At 46.5% G+C, this 20934-nt stretch overlaps 1 protein-coding gene across 3 annotated transcripts in view; it reads left to right on the top strand.

The window, feature by feature from the left end:
- The window catches only part of LOC139052443 (tudor domain-containing protein 7B-like), a 101108-nt gene that overhangs the window by 75304 nt on the left and 4870 nt on the right, over window positions 1–20934 (top strand). For all 3 annotated transcript variants that reach the window (XM_070529546.1, XM_070529548.1, XM_070529547.1), the window contains 3 exons: window positions 1858–2010; window positions 17412–17844; window positions 19936–20071. In XM_070529546.1, coding sequence (XP_070385647.1) covers window positions 1858–2010; window positions 17412–17844; window positions 19936–20071 — 722 coding nt within the window. The remainder of the gene's footprint in view (window positions 1–1857; window positions 2011–17411; window positions 17845–19935; window positions 20072–20934) is intronic.

The following is a 20934-nucleotide window of genomic DNA, read 5'->3' as shown; positions in this document are numbered from 1 at the left end:
TGTTTTGTGGCTTTGGCGCTGCTCGAGGTAATGGGTTTAATCCTGACTGTGGCAGCCACGTTTCGATGGGGGAGAAATAAAAAACGTTTGTGCACTTAGATTTAGGAACACATTAGAGAGCACCACAGTGTCAAAATTAATCTGGAATCCACCATTACAGTGTGCCTCATAATTCGATTGTAGTTTTGACATGTATAGCCCCATAATTCAATTAAAGTTTAACACTTCTGCCCCAATGCGACGTGCCATGTGAGGCAGTGACAGTGCTCAATCCTCTGAGAGGTTATGAAGTATGGTGCACAACAACGCCTCAAGCAAACACCTCCCCCTGTGTGTTAGCACTACTATGCGGATTAGCAGTAGTAGTGCACTCAAGGTAACATTTAACATCAACTCGACACTCTTGTGTTGGACTAAAAGTTGAAGAAATTAAACGTGCACCATCAACATCACAGCTAATTATTACCGATCAACGTGAACAGCACAAGAAGCTTCGCTTCCATCGATTCTCAAAGTGTGTGGAATCTGTATATTTTACTGTCTAATGAATATTTCTTTCACACCTGGTTATGCAAGTCAAGCATTCTTTTTTTAACCAACCGCTACTGTATGTTGTGATACATGGAAAGTTGCAGCTTTCTATCATATGGCCATACGATTCAGGATGCTTCAAGTAAAGAGAAAATCACACTTTTCTTTGCAGGAATGTTAAAGTGAAAAAGTTTTTAGCTACATTAGTAAGTTACCCTCCTACAACACCAGAAAAGCCACTCTGTGACAGTCTGGTTAGCCAGAAAATACAAAAAAATGACAGACGGGTGGTGATGTTTTCGTGGAGTTTCCACATGAGTTCAACATGATGCCATGAATTTTGATGTCTGCTTTGGCCTAGTTAATTTATCTGTAGAGGCAGACTACATGTATTCTGAAGGAGCCAAAGACTGAACTGGCAAGTTTCAAGAACTTTTACTGAGCCATAACAATGCCTAATTTGAAAAAGTGCTTCGAAATCTGTGATATCACACTGACATACTGCTGCTGGCGCTTCGGCACGAAATTCTAAACGAATGGAACTTTGATCTTCATTTTGTTTTCTAATAAGTCAACCTATTAACCTTAAATGAATGAAAGGAGTCTTAAAATATACTTAATTAACCTAAACTGTATTAGTATTTAAAGACAGAGTCCCTTTAAATTGCTGCTTATAGACATTTAAAAAGTTGGTGCAGATTGCTGATGAGAATCACTACCATGTGAATACCTGCCAACTTTTACTATTTTGTTGTAAAATGTCAGATTTTTATGCTTGTTTGTGATTGTCATAATGTCATCAGTAATTTCAGGATTTTTTCTTTTTCTTTTCCATTATAGTGAAAAACTGATTTCAAATTAATGTTCACAGCCTCTGACCGACTTTCTTGCAGAGCCTGACCTTCCACATCCACTCGATTATTCAAACGTCCCTGAATAACCACCCATTCGGTAGATCCAGTGAATAACCGGCAACTTCTAATTCAGCTGTTGTTCATATTAATATTTCATGAATAAATTTAAAATATTTCTGTGGTGCAAATCATTTGAGCTGTGCCTATCAGAGTGTCTATTCATAGATAGCACTCCCACAGAATTAAGTTTACAGAATTTTGAAAAGAAGCAGTGAAAATCTTGAGTAATAAGGCTAATTTATGTTTAGTATTTTTCATAAAATTTTACTGTTTTCTGGCTTGGACTTTTATTCTTTAAATTTTAGGGTCAGCATGTGTATGTGCATTGTTTTCATTGACACATGCTGTAGCACTAAATTCAGTGGGAAAGAAAAAAATGAGAAAGGTGTCCTTACATTCTGGCGTTTTGCAGACAAGAAGAAAGAAAAGCCAAGCGAGTACCTGCCTTGACTCGGGTCTCCTCGCAAACCTTTTCCGAGAAAAAGGTAGAAGAGAAAAAGTTTGATGAGAAGAAAGCCGAAAGCAAGAAAACTGAACAGAAAAAGCCTGAAGCTGCCACTAATGGGTGAGTCTTGCTTCTGAGTCTCATGAGACAAAAAAAACCTTGATTTCTGTTTCATAATTAGTCTAATTTTCTCTCAGTAGTGTGAACAGTTTACTGTGTGTGTGTACACCACAATGTTCCACTGTGATACGTAACCACTGCAAGTTTCATGTCATGAGCCCGTTTTTTTAAGGCACACTTGCCATTGATGCATGGCTTTCTTGTATCACCCTGCTAAAATTACCTTTGGCGATTGCAGTATCTATAAATAAACAAATGAATAAAATAATCATGTACTTTCTGTGCTTGAGCGCTAGTCGCTACTCTTTCCAAGTACAGTTGCACGTGCTCTTATGATATGTGTTGCGCCAGTAATGCCTTCAGCCAGCGCCTTTCCTACTCATATGTTAAAGCTCAAAAGTTAACCCTTGGCAAATCAGTTTGGCAGATATTCACAACGTCTGGTATAAGATTCATGAAAGGGAAAAAGTGTCATGCATCTCGCAGTAGCAGAAGGCTACAAAGAACAGGCACTTGGGTTTCTCAAAAGAAAGCTTCGTGTTTTTTTTTTTAATTTACTGCTTTTTTTTATTGCTTCATAGCTTTCCTCTGGGACACTTGTATGGGTTTACTGCAGCTCTGTGCTGCTGTCACGTGGATGGCAATTTTCCCTTTCATAAATCTTCCTGCAGACCATGTGGATATCTGCAGAACTGGTTTGCCTAGGATTCAATTTTGAGTTTTACCCTATGAATAGCTGGTGTACCTTTAAATGTCTAAAACACTAGCCAGAGGATGTTAACTACTTGGGCAGGTTACCTTTAGTTTGAAGCAATCTTTCACAAGTCCTCAGATTACTATAACATTGGTCTCCTTATTTGTTGCACGTTTGTAGGCCATAAGTTCACTTTTACCTTGTATTTAGCAGAAGCAAAATTAGACCACCCTGAAGTTTGCCTGATATTGCTTTATTATGGCTTCCAGCTGCTTATAATGGAAAGCTCCAAGAATGAAACAGGACCAGCACTTTTTTTTTTCATTTGTTCATTCTCCATTGCGACCCTGCACTAACTGCCCAAGTTTCTTTAATTTTCTGTGTTGGACATGTGTTTTATCGTCGCCTTTCACTTGTGAATGTTGCCATGTGGCCCACAGGGAGCCCTGCCTTATGTGGCTTTTTTCTGGTTTGGAACCCCTGGTAGGACAGTAGGATATATTAAGTGTCTCAGCTAACATTGAACAAGCTTTAAAAAAAAAGTGAAGCCTTCCCAGTGGATGAAACCAGCTGTATGTATTTTTTTTATTGAGTAATTTGTATTGATTAATTAATAAACTTTAATTATTAACTTTATAACCATAATGCTAGCATACAAGATTTGCAGAGCACATTAGAAAACAGTGTTTTCTGTCATTAATGATGTGTTGCTGTTTGTTCAGCTCTTTAAGAAAACTGCAAAACATTTAAAGACTGCCACAGCCTGCCACTTGTGCACCACAGCAGCCTTCTTTTTAAATATGAAAAAAAAAAGAGCTATGTGAGAAGTAGTGCACTGTAACAAACTGAAAGTAATATTCTCAAATGTGTTCTGTAAGCAATATATTGCCATTATGGTAATAAAGTTAAAAACTCAGTTAATCACCAAATTAGTCTAATAACTAGGAAACAAAACATATTGGAGGCTACTCTATGAGGTTACAATCAATGGCATAGCCAGGAGGCTATGCACAAGGCACTTGCTCCCCCCCCCCACTTTCCTCCCCCTCCTCTGTCAAGTGAGTTGCCGCCCTGCAAAAAAGTTTCTGGCTATGCCACTGCTAAATGTGTACAGTTTGTTTCATTCTCACAGAAGGCTTGCGCAGTATACAAAGGGAAGCATAAAGAAATAAGAAAAATTAGTGGAGGCAGCTTGCCAAAGAAAGCTGTGGATGCAACTGTTGCACTTTAGGCTACATTTTGAGCTACAGCCACAACTGAGAGTCTGACAGCAGGCCACCTACTCGAGAAGAGATGTTGAAAGTTAAGGTGCCATTATTGTTTGGGGGCCTTAATTGCTTTTTGTACGCAGTTCCATATAGGGGCAGGACTGTAATGTGAGCCAATGTAAAGCACAAAGAGGCAAAGCATGTGCCCCTGAGGTGTGAGGATCTGAAGTGCCCTCAACTTGACTCTATCGAAAGTGCTCAGTTGGATGCTGCGAGATTCTTCGTAGATCAGTTTCCTTTTTTTCTGGTGTTTGAAGGGCAGATACTAAGCCTGCATTAGATGTTCAGCATTATTTCAACCAGCTACAAAAACAAGCTTGTTTTTAAATATATCTAAGCTAGGATGAATAAATAAACAGCCTTGTGCAGCTGACAACCATTTGAATATAGTATAGACAATACTTTATAGTTTCTACTCTGGCAGCGACTATGTATGGCATAGCTTAACATGGCTGCGCTGGCCTTATCTTGAAAGCAATCTGCAATGAGTACAAAGTCTTAGGTGCACTGAGGATTGATAACTTCGTGTGCACTGTGTTCTAGCTGCTTGGTTCGCGTTAAAGCGAAAGGCAGCATGAAGGTCAGTTTGCTCACTGCTGCTGCTGCTCTTCCTTATGCCAGCATTTTGACGATGAGTCCGTGGTCATCGAGTAAGATGTGTTTGTTTTTCTGTGCGCATGTGACACGATGCTTGTTGGTGAAGTTATTAAGTTAATGTTTACGAGTTTATACTGCTGATAAAACTACTATCCTTACTTCGAACAGCTGTCTAATAATTTGCTATCGCAACCTATGCTTTGCATTTTGGGCGAAACTGCGAATTTTTTGTCTCGATCTGTATTGTTGACATTACATTTTTGGAAAACCTTGGCACCAGCAACGCGAAGCGCTCACTGGTTAGATCTACAGGAGGTATAAACCAACCTTTCTGTTTGAGATAAACCTTTTAAAATGTTGAACATGTGCGTACCTGTTGCTTTGGCAACTCACCTGAGTACTCGCTGGCCTGTCTATCCACCTTTCTGGCACATCAGTCAGTTCCTGCCAAGATGCTTGCAGGCTAGCCTTCAATAGATGATGTGCAAAGTACCACAAGTGCACTTCCCCACACCTCTCAGGCCCTACCACCATGGTTGATCTCAGGCTATAGAATTGGAAAGAATGATGCTGTGTGCACCACGGTGTGCGCCCATGGCGGAAATGGCTATGTGCACAACACACATGTGCCATCAAGGGAATGACAGTTTTTGCATTGGTGAAACTTATGTTGTTGTTTTTTCAGTTGGGTATTAATGCATTATCAAAATATTGACTCTGTTTTCACCAGCCGAAGGAGTCGTAATGTTGTTTAGAAGGCATAGGTGTCAGCTAGCGTCATCTACGGTACCGCGGTAAAAGCACGTCCGAACTTGTTTGTTTTAGAGCGCAGCTCTTTGGCGCCCGTTCCTGCGTTTCGCGTCGTCGTCGCGCCTCGCCGTAATAAGCTCCGTAGCCGGGGCTAAAGCCCCTCCATCCGCGCGCCACCGCCGCGGGCGCGTGGATGTAGGGGCTTTAGCCGGGGCCAGCCAAAGGTGGCTTTGGGCCAGCGCGCTAAGTTTAGGGGGCTTTAGCGCGCGCTAAGGACTTAAGCGCGCGCGCGCTCCTGGCGCCATCTTTCGCGCACGGCGCGAGCCATGCTCTCTTCGTTCCTCCTCCAGAGAGCGCCGGCTCGGTGCCCAAGCCGAAACGCATTGCCGCCGTCGTTCGCCACTGCGTGTACTCCCCCCCCCCTCCCCCTCCATGATGGCGGCCGCGCGAGAGCGCGTGGTGTTCTCCGGTTGCGGAAGCGCCGGCTCGGTATCAGCTAGAGTGCCCTAGACAATATTCTTGTACACTCTAGTATCAACGGACCACTTCCCAAGCCGAAACGCAGAGCCAGCTTCAGTTGACTCGCCAGCGGCGTCAGTTGCGCTGAGCTACGCTTCGTTTGCGGCGGCTGGTGCTAAATGTTCCACACGAGACGGATTGTCCGAGGTTCACAGACGGTTTATATTATAATATAATCCATCTGCCTATATAAATAGTTTATTCTCAGCCAGTTCTTTCTGAGCCATGAGCGAGGCAACTGGTGCAAGTCCTTCGTCTGCCGCTGCTGTTAAACGAGCTTCCCGAGCAGAGGCCCAGCGCCGTCGCCGCCAGAATCCAGGCGCTATGCCGAACCAGGCACTGGTGCAGCAAGTCGAGCATATATCCATCTATTTCCGACCACAAAGCTTCCTTCATGACAATCAAGAACGGGGAGTGGAGTGTTTCTTGAAGAAGGCCGAAATATGTGTGAATAAGAACAAAAAGTTGTCTTTAACTGTAAATACAAAATGTCATGCTCGAATTTTTTTGCCTAAATATATCGATAAGCCAAAACAGCTGAAGAGCTGCGCACAAATTTCGCATTAGGAAGTACAATAACGTAATCGTCGGCAATTTTTTACGTACGCAATGTCTAAGGGTATGTCAGACAGACTTTCTTACTAGAATCGAATTGGAAATAAAGCGTTGGTGTGTGGACTGATGCCACCATCTCCGCACCCAATCGTTTTCTCGTACCACCCGAGACTTCGGAACGCGTTCCCCAGCTTCAACAGGTCGGCCATCGTAATTGGATAGGGGGTCAGAAGAGATGCGTGGGAAAGCCTACTTACGGAATTTCGCGTCTCGTGTGTAATTAAACCTCCGAAGTCAATGCTCGAATTCTTTCGTCGCCGACTTCGGTCCATGCGAAGGGCTCCGTTGATGCTCAGGAACCGGGGACGCCCGACCGCGTTCTGATGTAGCTACCACGGCCGCCGTTCCAGCTAGACGACCCCGCTCGCCGGTCACTGGAATGCAACACCTAGCTTCTTGCTGGTGCCGCACTCGTCTCGGTCGCGTTGCCGCTCCTTCTAGTTCCGCGTGCAAGCTAGACGACGCAAGCACTCAGCAGGAGCGCCTCGGCAGAGCTTAAAAAAAAAAAAAAAACTGCAGTGCGCATTTGAGATGCAACGCAACCCTATGTCGCGTTCTGTAAGCGTGGACGCGCATGCTCCCAAGTGCCGCGCGTGCTGGTGTGGCGCAGCTGCTCACGTGCAGTTCTAGCGCTCCTTCTCATTCCGCGTGCAAGTTAGACAACGCATACACTCACGACCAGTGCCTCGGCACCGCTTCAAATAAATAAATAAGGAAAAAAAACTGGTCAACCGGTGTCGACGCTAAAGAAGACAAGGCGACGCGCACATATGCTAATTCAGATGATTCGATTGTTAAATGTTAATTCTCTCTATTATGTCTATTTTCCATGTTCATTATTCACAGATTTCGCATCTTATATTATTGACGTATTTCACGCTTTATTATGTCAGCCTTGTCTTTAGCGCCGACACTCAAATGGTTATAGGGTTGCCACCTGGCCGGTTGCCCACCGTCACAGCCGGTTTTTAGAGCGCACCTCCGGGGGCCCCTGTTCCTGCGTGGAGCGTCGGCCTCGGCTGTGATGATAGTGATCTAAAGAAAGGAAAGACGCTTGATTCTGCAACCCGTGGAAGGAGATTCTTGAAGATGGGAAGGAAAGGTTGGGGTAAAGTGCAGCGCAGTAACTGTCTCTCAGCAGAGGACACCTCAACCGCGCTGCACTGACGGAGCACGGCGGAGCGTCGTCAGGGGAGAGGGCGTGGAAAGTGAAAGAAGATAGAGAAGGAGAGAGGATGTGGCCGCTCCTGACAGTGGAGGTGGTGGTGGTTACAACTTTATTGAGATTCTGCTCAGTTATGATCTGGCAGGCCCGAGTCCTAGGACGACTCCTCACGAGGAGCGACCCTTTTGGCCCAGCCAACGAGGGCTTTTTGTAGTTTTATGCGAAGCATATTACTAGAGCTCAACCCAGCTCCTCAGGCGCGGCGGTGTCGCCTACAATGACCTTGAGTACTCATGCTATACCACGTGACACCGTGACGTCACGACAGAGGAGAAACGGGGCTCCAACTCGCGCCGTCGCTCGCGGCGTCGCCTTCAAGGCTGACCACGTGACACCGTGACGTCACGACAGAGGAGAAACGGGGCTCCAACTCGCGCCGTCGCTCGCGGCGTCGCGGCGGTATATAAGCAGCTGCGCTTGCCTCTGCTAGACACTCACGAGGTGAGATGTCTCCTGGAGACAGAGCTGCTCGTTGGAATGGGAAGCGAAGGTTGCGGCGTGCTACAGAGACTGATGAAGAGCGGGAAGAACGTCTGGCCAAGCAACGTGCTCAGTATGCGGCTCGGCGACAAGTTACTTACCAAGTTTAGCCACCAATACGCTTCGCATCTGACTAGGCTTAACCAAGCTAAGCCTCAGCCAATTTTTGATCCCGCGTTCTGAGCTTCTCCTCCCACGTCAGTTGTGAGGGAGCTGGCAGGAGCGACCTGGGAGGCGGTGAGCCCTCGCACCCCCAAAGAATGTGATTTTGGGTAGCCAATGTTCGATTTGTGCAGTTTTGACACATTGGGTTCCATTGCCCGTTGGTAATTATGGCCAGCCACTGTGGGCTAAGAAACGACTTAGTTTGGATTCGACGCAGGATCGAGGCTTGCGTTTGGAGGCGGGCAGATTCGCCTTTTTTGCTTGTAGTAGTTTGTTATCTCGTGGTATGTCGTCGGTGCCTCATCCATGGAATACGAGTCTGAGGGGCACACCTCCCGGTTGATTAGACCTCGGGCTACCTAGTGCGCCTTCTCATTCCCTTGATTCCTCGAAAGGGCAGGGACCCGTACGAGTTCAACAGTGTTTTCATTTGTAAAGACCCGTAGGACCCGCACTGCACAGACGCCTATGCTGCCTCTCGAAAAGTTGTTTCCCGGCCACGACCGCGCCACCTGTAGCGTCGAAAGCGCAACTCTGGCACTGATCCAACTTCAGTCTACGGCGTAGAATCCAGCTGGCGCACGTGTTGTCGTTATGACCGCGTGTAATTCTAAACTTCTGAACCACGTGCGCCACCGTCCCGCAGGTAAACGTTCTCATACCGCTGTTTTACGATGGCAAATGTGCAAGACATCGAAAACTGCCAGGAAAGAAAGCGGGGGGACGGCGGTACTGCTAACGGTCGCTCAGGGCTGCCTGCTCTCCGACTCCACAGATTTCCTGGCTGGCCGTGATTTTGTGCTCGCGCCTCCTTCCTGGAGGATCGCACTAGATAGTATTGTAATCAGTAGACTAAAGTTTTTAGTCGAGAAGGAGCCGACTTAAATATTTTTGTAAATTCTTCATATCTTTTAGAGCTATTTATTTTCCTGTACGAAGCGTACTGCGTGATGGCTGCAGGTGTTCCGGCTTGCGTGAGCCGCTAAGCACTTCACGCTGCGCGGCTCTGCTTGGGTTCAGGTTGCCGGATACGGTCACCCGAGTCGAGCGGCCGGAGCGGCCCAAGGTCGTGCCGGTGCCTCGGCAATTGTAAACCAAGTACTGCGGTTGCTTGGCAGAACATAGCAGACTAATACAATTTTTTGTGCAAGTTGTTTAAAAGAGCCTTTTAATCATTCGAAAAGATATGGCGCCTATCATCTGTGGCCAATGAGGCTTTGCAAGCGTGTCAAAACAGCGTGCGCCAATTATGCTTTGATCAAGCAGCTCAAGTGAGTGTGCAGGCATGGCTGAGCGTATTAAAGCATTAGGCGTAGGTGCTCTTGGCCCACCATTTGAGCTACCGTTGTCTACGGTAGCTCAAATGGTTGGCCAATGTTTGCCTTGCTGGGAGTGACACTTCGCCATTACAGTCACACCGGCGACTTCTTTCACGCTGTGAACACGCCCGGCAGCGTAGAGCTTTTCCGCTTTATGACGAATGGCAGGGTATATCAGACCGTCTAATTTTGAGATTGGTTTAAAACTACGCAGCAAACCTTGTGCCATTTGTTCGTTTCACAACAAGCATAAACATGCGATCTCGTTGGCAGATCCGCGTGGGCAGCCTGAGTAGCGTGGTCCGTCAGTGTCAGTTTTGACGGAAGGTGCCGCAAGAGGCGCTGACGATCACTGCTCGGCCGCGCCGCCTGGGCAGTGTCAGGAGCGTAGTTTATAAACTCCAGCAGGCTTCGCAGCGCAGGGAGCCGGGGACACACCGGGAACAGGTCAGTCTCTGTGGCCGCTGGAAGGCCGTGGCGTCTGTAAGTGCTGATCACTATATGGAGTGTTCGTGTGCCAAGGATGGGCAGGCACAGAGAAGGTGCTCCAGTCTCGGGGTCCCCGCACCTCTTGCAGGCAGGTGACGCACGTGGCGCGGCCCTTGGCGTACAGCCGGGTCGCAGTTCAGGTGCAGCCAGTCCGCAAGCGCAGGAGCGTGGAACGGTCTCTTCTGGAGAGGCCGTTCCCTGGAACGGGCTCGCGTCGGGGTTAAGATTACGCTTTAGGTGAGGACACTCGCGACGCGATCGACCAGATAGCAACGGTGCGTGTCCATCGACCCGGTGACGGCAGCGCGCGGATACCTATCGGCAGAACAACGCACCTTCAAGATAGGCAACTTTTTATTGGTTTTTTCGCGGCATGGTTTAAGTCGGTATGGCTGGACTTTGTGCTTAGCTGATTACATTGTGTGACTACTTGGTTCAGTAGATGAGGTTTCCACCCACGAATAAAATAGTTTTGGTTTGTAATACCATGCAGCATACCTTACAGTGTGAATTGTACTTGCGCAGCAAACGTTTACGAACTGAGCAAGCATCCTAAGCAGTGGTAGGTGCTAGATTAGATATCTTCGTTCTATATACCGCATGGTCCAAGCATACGGCATCAGCGGTTACATATTCGTAAACGTTGTGCGGCGTGACTATGCGAGGTCGTATTGCGGCGTTAGCCCGTTTTCTCTTGCTTTTTCTAGAAAGAGGATAACTGAATTTTTTTTCGATTGTGTTCGTTCCGTTCTCTACGACGCACTTACACGTATTACGGAAATTTTTTTCTCAAAAATAGGCATCGCATTCTTTTTATGCGATCCCTCTCATATATTATGACTATATGCTATGACTATATGCAGGCCAAAAAGGCAATGCTGAAGCGCGCAGCTTACATATGTATCGTGCTGGTTCACCAATCACAGTGATCGCTCTGTTGAGCAGCGCCATCGGCCTCATGCAGGAAGGCCAGCGTAGACATATAGTGATCTCAAGCCTACTAGACTTAATTGAAATGTGTGAGAATGATGCTGGTGTATCACAAATATTTGATAGCGCCTGCCGCTTAGATGTTTCGTCGTTGCCTTAGGTTGGCCGTACACGAGCATGCGATCTTACCTTTTAGTCATTACGTCAGGCGGTCAGATTTAGATCAGATCAGATTTGGTGAGCAGATTTACCATTTCATGCTGGTAATAACAGAGACGCCGGTTCTCTACGTTGAATTAAAACCGACATATCCAAATAGTTCACAACACACACAACGCTGCTGGTAATGCGCGTCGCGTGTTTGCGCCCCCAAGAGATATTTCCGCGCACTGTAGTTATCGATGCACCGAAAGGCTTCCCTGACGACCTTATATGAACTGACATTGCGTAAATTTCGCAGAGTGCGATGTAAATCATCTCGAAATCGTTCCGCAGCACGCGACAGCAATACTTTCAAGCAGCACCGCGCCGGATCGCGCAAGCCAGAAAGGAGGAAAAGCTCCCCCAGCACCCTTTCCTCCTCGCTCGATGAAAAGGGCTTTGCGGGAAATCCAAAATGAGTGATGCGCGAAAGTAGGTCACCGTGGTGAGGGGAGAGCGTGGGGTGTGGGTAGGGGGGCGGGCGGCATCGAGCAGCTACGGCGCCGCGACGCCGCGTGCAGACGCCGACGACGCTTCGCCGTGCTTCCTCACGGGTTGCAGAATCAAGCGTCTTTCCTTTCTTTAGATCACTATCATCATCATCAGACGCCGTTCTCTGGTTGCTTGTGTCATGCACGCGTTCCTTGTCTGCGCCAGCTTTTGCCTGTTTTCTAACTGATGTTGCGTGGTCCAGCCTATAGGTTACCGGCTGCCATCATCGGACACGCGCCGTTGCTACCTTTTTGATTGATCGTGTTTAGCAAGCAAGCCCAGAAGTGTCTCCACCTAAAGGGTTGTGTGTGTGTGTGTGTGTGTGTGTATACACACACACACACACACAGCGTCTTTTGTATAAGGCCGGTGGACTTTAAAAAATTCCTGTCCACGAACTACTCATCTAATCGAAAGCAAACATCGCTCACAGGGTAGCATATTGTAGTCTAAGTTGTTTGAGATGTATTTAAACATCGATACTTGCCTGAATTTTGCAGAACGAAGCAGAAATTGCTTTTGGCTACGAGCACAGATTTTGCAGACAGGAGCGAAGCTGTCGATCTTGACAGGTTGCGCCATCTGGCGGACGGCGAGAAAAAAACTTCTCAGTTCGGGGATAGGATAGAAACGCGTTTGCTTCGAAGATGCAGCAGATGCATTTCGTCTGCCCGTCGAAATGAATGTGGCAAAAAAGAGTGGCAGACGAACTGCATGTGCTGCATCTTCAAAGCAAGCGCGTTTCTCTCCTATTCCCCGAGCCGAGAAGTTGTTTTCTTCGCCGTCCACCAGATGGCACGACCTGTCGAATTGGCAGCTTGGCTCCCATCTGCAAAATCTGTGCTCGTAGCCGAAAGCAGTTTCTGCTTCATTCTACTAAATGCAGGCAAGTACCGATGTTTAAATACATCACAAACAACTTAGACTACAATATGCTAGCCTGTGATTGATGTTTGCTCTCAATTAGACGAGTAGTTTGTGGACAGGAATTTTTTGAAGTCCACCGGCCAGATATGGAAGACACTGTATGTAATCTTGTACCGGAACCTCGGCGTTTGCATAATGGGCATAATGAACGAGTGGAGCGCAGCTGAGAATGAGATGGTGATAGTGAAGAGAGTGCGAAAAGGAAAGCAGAGGATGAGGGTACAGCCGAAGCATGAAGAGAAATGCGGAGAAGGTGGTTATGGCGAAAGGGCGTGGAGGAAAGCAGAGTTCAAACGCTGGTTCTGTGCAAGAGCTGTGCTCCACTGCGGTGACCTGCTACTAGATAGCGGCATAGTAGAGTGTGCCGTCACCCAGTTGCCAATGACGGTCATTACTAAGGCATGTGGCGAGCACATCTCCTGATAGCATTATGGAAACAATGTGCTGTTGTGGGCTTCAGGCCCACCGCGCCACTGCCGCTAGCAAATGCTCTCCGCGCGAGCCACACGTTCCCATGATCACATTTTTTATGCCCAATTGGACATGCCCTGTCTGTGAAATCGGTGGGGTTATGTGTGTCACCACAAGGGATGCGAGTGCCCGAGGAGGGAGGCGGCTGGAGGTGGAGAAGAGAATTGCGCTGCGGGGAAAGTGCAGAGGAGTGTGCTGATTGCGCAGCAAAACACCACCACCTAGATGAAAGTTTAAACGGCATTGAGCGAAGCAGGGAAGGAGAAAGGAGGCAAAGCATTGCAGAGGTGAAGGGTAAGCAGAGGCTCCTTGGTTTGATCTCCTCTGGCAGTTGCTACTGGTTCTGTGTGTGCTATGGATGTACCGGGTTCGTTACATAATCGAGAGGCCAAGCATCGAGTGAAGAGAATGGAGCAGCGACGCAAACGGCAGCACGCCGAGCGAGAGTTGACTGACACCGAAGACATCCCCAAGCGCCGAGCACAAGCTGAACAAGTCCGGCAAGAGGCATGGGCTTGGCTTGCCCAGGAAACTCCAGAAGAGGAAGGAGAAGGGGAAAATGATTACAATCAGACCCACTTATAATGATACCAGTTTTAACAATATATCAGTTATAACAATGAGAAGCTGGCGCATCGTCAACTTTTGTATGTTTTCCATGGTGAAATAACCTGCTTGCTACAATGCACTGCTGCCGCATTATCGACTATAATGATGAAGTCTGGCTACTGGGTGTCCATGCCAAAAGGTAGTGAAATGCAAGATCCTTGAAAAGAAAACTTGAAATTCGAGCCACTGAGTGATAGCCCGCTGCCCCAACAGCTGCCGTGTGCTCATTTTCTAGCCTTCTCCACGCGCCTCTCTCCCATTGCCCTTCCAACCCTCCGAATGCAAATGGGCAGTGGCGCCCATAGCTCACTGCCGCACCACCCTCTGAAACGCGAATGGACCGCGCCAACTGTGCTGTTCCCAGATTGCTCGTTGGCTCCTCATTCAGCACAGTTCTAAAAAACAGTTTAATCGCTCGCGTTTGTCTTTGTTGGTTGCGTTGAAATCATTTCCGGCCACATAGTTTGCCTCGCTGCCGAAACAGAATATAGCTGATCCCCCCACTGATCATCGGCAATGCACAACATTGCCGGTGAAAATAAAGTGCATGGCTATAGATTTGTAAACATAGTGCTTCTAACCGGTGAGGCAATTGTCGCGAACATGATTGCATGAGATAGCGACTGCAACGACGGAAGTGATGGCACGTTAGGGCAGGCTGCCTCAACATTGTTCTCACAGGAGGCCCGGCAGATGATTGAGTCCCTCCGGTGCTTCGTTTTCTCTAGGGACCATCCTCTGCACAACGTTGAGCACCTGAATGCTTTGGAGAAGGATGTCAGCAAGTTTCGCGTAAAGCTTGCAAGATTTTCTCGTGCAAGCTACTGAGAAGTATGTGGCGAGATGCTTGTGATCTTGCCTCAGTGTTTCTTCTGGATTTCTCAAGCAGACAGGCTGCCGTGGCAACTTTCTCGTATTTTTAAAAGGCCCCTTTTGGGGTTACCAAAGCGATGCCTTGGTGGAACTCGCATATCGCTTGCCACCTGTGACACCTCTTTGCAGTTGTTATAGCAGTGCTATTCTGTAATGCCGGCAGCTGCAGCTTGTTACACACGATCGGAGTGTCCAGGAAGCAAACAAGTCAACTCAGTCAGCAGCCAGATGCAGAAAGGTGGTGGCGAGGAGGGGCACTTGGCCTCCCCACCATTATAGTTTTCTCGCAACAACTTTGCCATCCCCCTATCTTGATTTTTTCATGCAACCAGGTTATAACAATTATCAGTTGTAAGAATGGAACTTTCGTGGCACTTGAATATTGTTATAAGTGGGTTTGACTGTAGTGTGAATAGTACATCACCAAATTGCTAGAAATAATAAAGACTCTGCATGTGCTTACAGTGCCTTGCCATCATTCCTAATGGCACTTTACACTGCATAAAGATAGAAAAACAGACATAAAACATACAAATTAAGAAGTAAGCCTTGAAAACACTGCCACACTTGCACACAATCAAAACATTTTGAAGACATTTTATGTGCAGTGCACAAAAAGGGAATAGCACACATACGCTTGCAAGTAACCCGCTCTCACAAAGTGAACTGTAACTGTAACATTTTATGAACAATGAGTGATGCAACCAGTGCAATTCAAGAACCTGAAAGAGTTGTGCTCGAATTTCATAATTGGGAGTATCGTAATTGGCGGTTAATTCTTTCTCACGGTGGCGGATGCCAGTTTGACACTAAACCAGCACCCTGGTTTTCCAGGGGTGCCATCGGAGATCATTGTTCGGAACATGCATTCAGTTTTGCCTCACATGATTGGTCTAAACTGTGCCAACGTCGTCCGTTGCAGGGCACAGTCACGTCTTTGGTGATGTCAGAATAACGACACGCTTTTGCCAATCGTTTTCCAACCGAACACTTCGCCTGTTAGGAGGAGAACATGATGAGAGGTGTTCCGTTCAGGCGCTCTTGCACTTACTACAAGATGAGCTTTGCATGGCACGTGGGGTAGGTTGAATCGGGTCCAAATAACGACTGCAGCTATGGAATGGAGCATCAGATCCAATCAATAATCTAATTCGAGAAAATGGCAGTTGCAGTGGAAGCTTTGGTTTTTGCGTTGGCATTGCTCAAGGGGGAAGCAGAGTGGTTGGAGGTGCGAAATGCATTTGAAGAGATGGCAGAAAGCGAGTTCAGGTGTCACATTCGTTTCTCAAAACAAACAGTGTGTTGAACAGCTCCCTCTGACACGCCAGGACCCGGGAGCCCTGTCGGAAATTGTTGTGCATCAACATGTTGGTGTTGCCCCTTCAAAAGCATGCCACTGTTCCCGTCCTGCTTTTTTTTTTTTCTTTTACCCCGACCCTGTCTATTGCGAGGATCTGGAAAAAAAAAGAATGTGTTTGAGGATTTCTTTTTAGATTTTTTTTTTAGTTTGAGAAAAAGAATGTGTTTGAAATCATTATGTGGTCTGATCATGGTGATTGTGTAGAAAGGGTCCAAGCTCAATGGCACATACCCCTGTGAGCTCGGGGACCTGTAATGCGTCCTTTGAACTACCTTTGTCACACATGGGACCACGTCAGTGTATATGTATAAAGTTTAAAGAAATAATGAATACATAAAAAGTAAGAAAAGAAGAAAAATTAGAAGAAAAAAATTCAGAAAACAAACAAGCAAAGTTACACTGTTGGCAAAAACAATGTGCCAGAGCCAGTGGCGTAGCAACAGGGGGGGCCGGGGGGCCGCGGGCCCCTGGTGCACAGGGCCAGCAGGGGGGGGTGTCATATACGTCTGAAGACACCCGAAAATTGTCGATATCCTCGCCTTCCTCGACTACACCCGGGGGGAGGGGGGTGACAGAAGAGCGAAGGGCCCCGGGTGCCAGATGACCTAGCTACGCCACTGGCCAGAGCGATGAATGCTGTTGCCTTAACACTAGTTAGGGCAGCATGCTGAAAAATCTCAAAGGCTGTGTGCTGGAACTTACGTCGTTGCGACAACCACCAGGTACACACATTGTTTGCTTAGGTGCTGTTAAAAGCCCACTAACAAAAAAACTATTTAATTACTAGCCCTACGGCTTTGCCAAGATTGTGTTAGTGGTATATATTACTCATCTATAACAAGTTTAGCCAAAGTGAAATTTCATTGTAGTTGGCCTTTAAACACCGGGGCTGCAATTTTGTAGCAACACCTTTTCCGTTGCTATTCCTTTTCGTGCTTTTTCAGTGGTTACAGCAATGCTACGCCTGCATTATCAATGGGATCGGCTGCATGTGAACAGTGAATAATGGTGGCATAGAATTGAGCGGAAGGCATCGCTATGAAATCGCAGGCCAAAATGTACCAACAGCCTACTGAGCATCGTTTTCAATGACGGGAAGTGGATAAATGAGTGTCTAGCCCTGGTCTACTGCGATTTACTCCTGTATTCAGAAATGCATGTTAACATGAAGTCCATGCTTGACTTGATGTAAACAATGCGTGGTGCAAACGCGCCCAAGATGCTCATTGTGTTTCCTTTAGTGTGTTCACGAGAGACATAATTTAAATAAACTCAAATGTGGGCTTCAAGCTAAGATGCCTTTCTGAATATGGGGGTTAGTGGTTCCTCTAAATTCTTCAAGGGCAGCATTCTGTTTCATGATGTTGTGTTCCTGACTATGTCATGGAATTCTTGTTCCCTTGCATTCCCTTTACAGAGGTTCTGGCGACTTTTCACCACCATCAAAAGTGAGTGCATCGGCGTCGACCATTGGGCCTTCAGGGGATGGCCCAGGCATCTCCAGCATCACCTCGCCATCGTCTGAGCTTGCGGCACTTAGCCTGATGTCGTCGCCCGAGCTGGACGAGGAAGGCTTGCAAGGCAAGCCCCTTGCAGCACCTGAGCTCCCTGGGGTTGGGGATTACCTGGACGTCAATGTAACGGAGGCTGCCAACCCACTGAACTTCACATGTCAGTCGTGGACTCACGGGGCACAGCTGGATGCCCTGATGTCTGAGATGCAGAGTTTCTATGCTGCCGAGGGCTCCAGTGCCTTCCCTGAAGGCCTTCCCGAGGCACTGCTGCGCAAGGGCCGCTACTATGCAGGCCGCCACATGGACAAGTGCTGGTATCGTGTGCTGGTGCAACAGGTTGGTCTTGCCATCGTCCTATCCTTTAATATGGTTTGGCAACTATGGAGCTCTGCTGATTAGCATGAAGTTGCTGGTTGGATTCCCAACCGCAGCAGCTGTACTCTAGTGTGTCGTGGAATGCCAATTGTAGATTGTAGAATGTAGATTTAGATGCACATTAAAGGTGCTGCTTTGAGAAGTTCATATCAGTTACTGCTGCCGCATGCATTTTAGTATATGGAGAATAAACACATGATAACAGTGCAAAAAAAGTACAAATTTTTGTACTCTGTAAATGAGAGGGCACGAGATGTGCCTTGGTTTGCACTGTAAAAGCCTTTTTCTTAGTTCAAAAGCATCTATACACTCACTCATTCTCTCTCTCTCACTCACTCACCCTCCCTCACTCACTGACTGAATAAACTTAGAGTGAAAAATTTTTTTCCTTTTTGAGGCATCAGGTTGCTGTAGTTGTTTACTGATGAACAGCTATTAGGGGAGCTTCCTGAGTAATCACCTCCATTGGAGCCTCCTGAATAATTGCCGTCATCAGAGATAGATTCATAATCAGCGGAGTCATCACTAAGTTTCATTTCATTGTGACTTTCAGTTATCAAGTGTATTCATAATTACTTAATCTGAGAGGCCATGGTGATGAGTAGCTGCCATCATGCTTCACACTTGGGAAGCCTGCTAGAAACATATAGTGATGTGAACAATATATGATTGCACAAGAGAAAAAACTACAGCAGAGGCTTGTTGATATTTTTCCATTACATATGTTTTCCCGGCACCAATGTTCGCAATCGAGAACACAGAAAATGACCCAATAGAGTTACGCTCATGTTTTACCGTTTCCCAGAAAACTTGATTTTATGGCACCAATGTTCAGTACATCGCCAAACTACGATCGTATGATACATTTTCTGGCCACTAGATCCCATGTAAACAAGAAAATGTGTGAGGCGTGATCGACAACAGTATATAGCTGCCCGCCATGGAAGCTTCGCCGCAACACTCGCCCGCTCGTCTCACACACAGTTTCTCATTTTGGTACCATCAAATCTCCGGGTTCGTTGCACGTGGCATTCACAGCTATCACTACCAATCTTTTTGTAATAAGCATCTTCACCTATCTATTTCAAAATGCGTGGTGCTGTCAACAGCATAGCGCACGCTTTTATTAATTAATTGATTAATTAATTTACTTATTTATTGTGTATACGTTCAGGGCCAAAAGGCACTCCAGAAAGGAGTGGTAAGGATACAATGTGTGCAGTGAAATGACAGAAAAAGAGAATGTTACAAGGCATTTTCCAAGGCACCGATTGTCATGCCAGTTTCCGCGTTCTCGGTGACGACAGTGAAGTCTTCCGAAAAGTGCAATGAAGCTGCCACCTATTTTGGTGAATTTTATGGCAAGATTTCAGCGTTTCCAGAAGCTGTTGATGGCTCAATGATCGCAAGCTTGTGTACGCGGACGAAGGTGCCGCAACCACAGGAGAGCTTAGAACGAAGTTTTCATCTCCGATGGCGTGGATCAGTACATTAGTGAAGGGAACCGTGAAGACAACTTGAATCCTGTGACCACCTTCTCCAACGTGATGCATGTGCTCCTGCCTTGTTTCGGTGCTTCTGCACAAACATGGATTCTGTCTGCAGCCTTCGCTGGCAGCCTTCCATAGCTACAGCATGGAAAAATGCATGCTCTCCTGGACAACGGAGATGCTGAAGAAAAAGATTTGGGACTATTTTGTGCCATAGTAAAGCTGAAATTAAGTCCATTTTGTCAATAAAGTGCTGTTAAAGATGGTATGTGCTATTACGTTGTGCAGTTACTTAAGAGTTCTTTTTTGAATTACATAGTATATCAAACTGATTTCCATATTTTTCCGAGTTTGATATATGCAGGCTTCGCTGTACTCGCAGGCCGCTGTTTCACTCTCTTTAACAGAAACAGGTTTACTCCCCAATCAGTAATAACACCACTTGATCATCATTGGTTCTTGTTAGGCTGTTTGCAAATTGTCGATGTGGCAATCTTGCTTTCTCGTCTGTGGTGTTTGTGCAAAGAGTAAATGGAACTAAATGATGTCTCTAACCAACTAGGTGCAGGGGCCACTGATGGCAAGTGTGTACTTCGTGGACTACGGGGACTACGGCATGATGCAACCGTCAGAGCTGCAGCCCCTGTGGCAACGTTTCAGGCACCTGCCAGTGCAGGCCATCCAGGCATCCCTTGCTGGTATGTGTACCGTTTGCTAAGTCACATTGTAGCACCAAACCTGCATGTGGGCTTTTACTAACTTTGTGACCATGTCGAGCCAGAAAAAAAAGAAGTTGGTTATTGTGCGAATCTATTTAGATTTTGAGATAAGTGGGGCATAAAAGGGGTGATTTGAACTATATTTACATACTAATGGAAACATCCTGCGCAAATTGGTATCTTTATACAGGTATCTATGCATGGCATCATAAAACCTTGTCTTTACTGCAACAGCTTATGCTTATGCAAGGATCTTTTATTTTTTCTAGACCTACTATGTTATTGATTCTTTTGCGGTGGTTGCATGTCAAATCCTAAAGTGTCATCTGAGCTGCATTAAACTTCGTATCCTGCAACTTGTTAATATACTTGAAGTACTTGTGTGTTGTTTTGTACATTGGAGAACTGGAACAGTGGAATGTTTATACGAGGGACGTTCCAAAAGTAAGTTTTGCCATTTATTTTCAACGGAAACGTTATTGCCCGAAAATATGCACCATGACATCATGGACTGTACATCATAGCATCATGGACTATATACCTTGCACTATTTTTCCACATTGTCACTACCGACATTGACACATTTGTCGTAGCATGCAATCAAGTTGAAGAAACCGCTCTGGTAAAACTCGGTGCCTTGCGATGCAAGGCCTGAGGATGACCTCTTCACCACACACGATCTGTAGGCGTTCGTGGATGACGGACACACTAGTCTCACGTGCCCATTCGTGCTGGATAACAGCATGCATTTCTATTGGTGACCACGTTGTCAGCACACGTCTGTCTGCCATCATGATTTGTACTTGAATAACCCTGGGCACACCAGTCTGCTGCTAACTCTC

This window comes from Dermacentor albipictus, unplaced genomic scaffold (genome assembly GCF_038994185.2).
Source record: "Dermacentor albipictus isolate Rhodes 1998 colony unplaced genomic scaffold, USDA_Dalb.pri_finalv2 scaffold_23, whole genome shotgun sequence".
Classification (NCBI taxonomy): Eukaryota; Metazoa; Arthropoda; class Arachnida; order Ixodida; family Ixodidae; genus Dermacentor; species Dermacentor albipictus.
The sequence above is the reverse complement of the archived record's forward strand: the minus strand, read 5'-3'. Positions and strand labels throughout refer to the sequence as shown.